The 3,283-nt window shown below is 48.6% G+C and overlaps 1 protein-coding gene across 1 annotated transcript; it reads left to right on the forward strand.

Moving 5' to 3' along the window:
* Positions 1-251: 251 nt before the first annotated feature.
* Positions 252-1,961, forward strand: LOC119429521 (neurotensin receptor type 1; the record flags this gene model as incomplete). The annotated part of the gene is made up of 2 exons (XM_037697135.1): positions 252-983; positions 1,785-1,961. Coding segments are annotated over exons 1-2 (900 nt in total), but the record flags the coding sequence as incomplete, so codon positions are not given.
* Positions 1,962-3,283: the final 1,322 nt, after the last annotated feature.

The raw sequence follows: 3,283 nt of genomic DNA on the forward strand, positions 1-3,283 counted from the left end.
CTTTATATTGAACAGACACGTCCCCCTGTATCCATCAGAGGTTCTGCAGCACCCTCAGCACCCCTGTTTCCTCCGGCTTTGCACTCGTTGTATTTTAAAACGTGTTTTCAGAGTCTTTGGTTTGAAGCTGCGTGCGTCTCCTCGGTGAAGTGACACGCGCTCCACTCCCTGACTGGCTGCGCGTCATCGGAGCAGCGTCGCTCCGCTGTGCCAAATATAAAAGCAGCTCCGCTCACACTTTCCGCGCAGTTTCCTTCAAGATGGACTCACCGCAGCAGCCTCCCAGTTTGAACCATCACGCACGGGCCCTATCTAAAAACGCCATGGATGTAAACGTCACGCTCTCAGAACACAGCTTGGTTGGGTTTGGCGCGCTGGCGCACAGACTCGTTGGGAATCACTCGTTTGAAAACGGCACGAGCGCTCCTAAAACGACAGAGGAGGACCTGGAAGTCAACACGAACGTTTACTCAAAGGTGGCGGTCACGGTCATCTACGTGGTTCTGTTCGCCGTGGGCTCTCTGGGGAACTCCATCACCCTCTACACCCTGCTGGCCAAGAAGAGCCTGCAGAACCTGCAGAGCACCGTGCACTACCACCTGGCCAGCCTCGCCGTGTCGGACCTGCTCATCCTCATCCTCTCCATGCCCATCGAGCTCTACAACTTCATCTGGTTCCACCACCCGTGGGTGTTCGGGGACGCCGTGTGCCGGGGTTACTACTTCCTGCGGGACAGCTGCTCGTACGCCACTGCGCTCAACATCTGCAGCCTGAGCGTGGAGCGCTACATGGCCATCTGCCACCCGTTCAAGGCGAAGAGCATCATGTCCCGGAGCCGCACCAAGAAGCTCATCAGCGCCATGTGGCTCGCGTCGTTCGCGCTCGCGACCCCGATGCTCTTCATCATGGGTCAGGGGACGCGGAAGGGGGAGAAGATCTGCACGGCCGTCGCGTCTCCGGTCACCATGAAGACTGTGCTGCAGGTGGGTCCAGATCACGCTGCTGTCTCCGCCGGTCGCTTTTACGCAGTAAGATGAAAGAAAACTTGGAAATGTGGCTCCACAGACCTGAGACTGTGGAACCTCCTGGTTCATATATAGATGTGAGTTTGTGCGTGTGTGAGGCGTGCGCCAGAGCGCATGACTGATGTTAACAGATGGTAAACCATCGTTCCTGTTTGTGTGCATTGCATCATATTGTAAGGAACATTAGACTACTGAGAAAACACTTTAAAAATAATATTAAGCCCATGTGGGTTTATTTCTGTTAATTAAGACATTTTGTGCATTTATTTTGTAAGTTCTTTTCTGTCTGCCACTAAATGAACGGCATCAAGAGCTGGCATGTAAGAAACATTTGAGGCCACAATTTATTCCTGCGCTCACATTCACTGTCAAACTATTTCATGTTCATTACCAAAGTCTCTCACATTTACTGTCCAAGTATTTCACATTCACTATGAAACTCTTCTGAACTTTGCTGAAGCCAGCTGGATTAAATAAATATTGTTCTTGTGCTGAGGACCTGATTATTAAAGGCGGGGGTCCACCATACCAGACAAGACTCAAGCTGCAGGCTGTGCAAAGATCTACCTGAGACAGTCCAACACATCAGGCTGTAAGATCCAGGCAGGCGAAGTCCACATGGAACACCTTAACCAAGAGGCTGGAATAATATACAAGAACTTCTGTGTTGAGTTAGGACTAGAGGTCCTACAGTCAAAGTGGGAGACGACACCAAGGGCGGTGGAGAATAGACGAGCAAAGATTCTGTGGGACTTGCAGATCCAGACCAACAAACAGGTGACGGCTAACCAACCGGACACTGTGGTGGTCAACAAGCAAGAGAAGAAGGAAGTGGTGATAGATGTAGCAATCCCAAGTGACATCAGGAAGAAGGAGCACGAGAAGCTGGAGAAACACCGAGAGTTGAAAGAGGAAATACAGAAGTTGTGGAAAGTCGTCAGTATTTCCAGTGGTCATTGGAGCGTTCGGTGCCGCGACTCCCAAACTGGATGAGTGTCTCCAACAGATCCCAGGAACAACCTCAGAGATCTCTGTCCAGAAGAACGCAGTCCTGGGAACAGCTAAGATACTGAACAGGACCCGCAAACTCCCAGACCTCTGGTAGAGGGCCCGAGCTTGAAGAGCAGTGAAACCACCCAAGTGGAAGAGCAGGGCGACCTACAAGTTTGCTTCTTCTTTTTTTAAACATTCTGGTACATACATATATATATATATATATATATATATATATATATATATATATATATATGTACAGAATATCATATAGACTGAAGTCAAAAAGCCTTCCAATAGTGTCTAGAGTACTTACAGTTATAACAAGGATAGTGAAAGGGTGTAGGTGTTTCTGATGAATCCATTCTGTTTCTGTGCAGACAGAAGATGCTGCATGAGATGATTTTGTTCGCACTCTGCACGTTCAGGCTTTCTGCACATTAGAGGGCGAAAAAAGTGTGTGTGTGTGCTTGGATGCATGTGGACACATAAGTGAAGGGGAACGATGAAAAGGTCAGAGCATGAAGAGGGATGGTCCATTGTGGATTATCACGGAGGGACCTGGTCTCTGGGTCTCCTTCAGTCCAGCTGCAGAGCTGCTTGGTGTGGACTCTAACGGGCAAATATAACGAAGCACGTTCTGTTGGCGCTCAAAGTATGAGCAGGGGATGACTCTCAGCTACTACATCAAAGTTTAGCTCAAAATGTGTAAAACTGGTGGATTTACAGTAATCTTTGTGTGTAATGAGATTAATTAGCTGTGGAAGCCATTTTGAATTGGGTCAACTTAAAAAGGTAATCAGTTTTCGAGGTGTACAGGCTGTCCTGATGTCACTAGATATTTTGCTAACAAACATTTCACACACAGACAGTTCCATTATTATCCGCCTTTCATGATAGTGGGCAATACAAAATGGAGAGACTGATTCGTCAGTTTAATGCCTGCTGAGAAACAAAAAGGGTTCACGAGCGACGTTCAGACCGTGTCTGAGCTCATGGAAGGTACAAGATGTGAGGAAACATCTGGCAGACGTGCTGGACATTTTTGGTGCGTTTAGCTCTGCACTTACCCACGCCCGTGTACCTGGGAGTTGTTTGCTTTCAGAACATTAAGTGGCTTCCTGCTGTGCCGGAGTTGGACGCTCGGTGTCGTGTTGTTTGTGCAGCAGGCTGAGTTTAACCTGCAAACAGACGAGGCAGGGACAGACGTCAGCAGTACGACTTTCTGCTCGGGTGAAACGTTTGTGTCAGTGTGTGCTTTTCAC

The sequence above is a fragment of the Nematolebias whitei genome, unplaced genomic scaffold (genome assembly GCF_014905685.2).
Source record: "Nematolebias whitei isolate Nwh7 unplaced genomic scaffold, NemWhi1 Nwh_scaf_2008, whole genome shotgun sequence".
Lineage (NCBI taxonomy): Eukaryota > Metazoa > Chordata > Actinopteri > Cyprinodontiformes > Rivulidae > Nematolebias > Nematolebias whitei.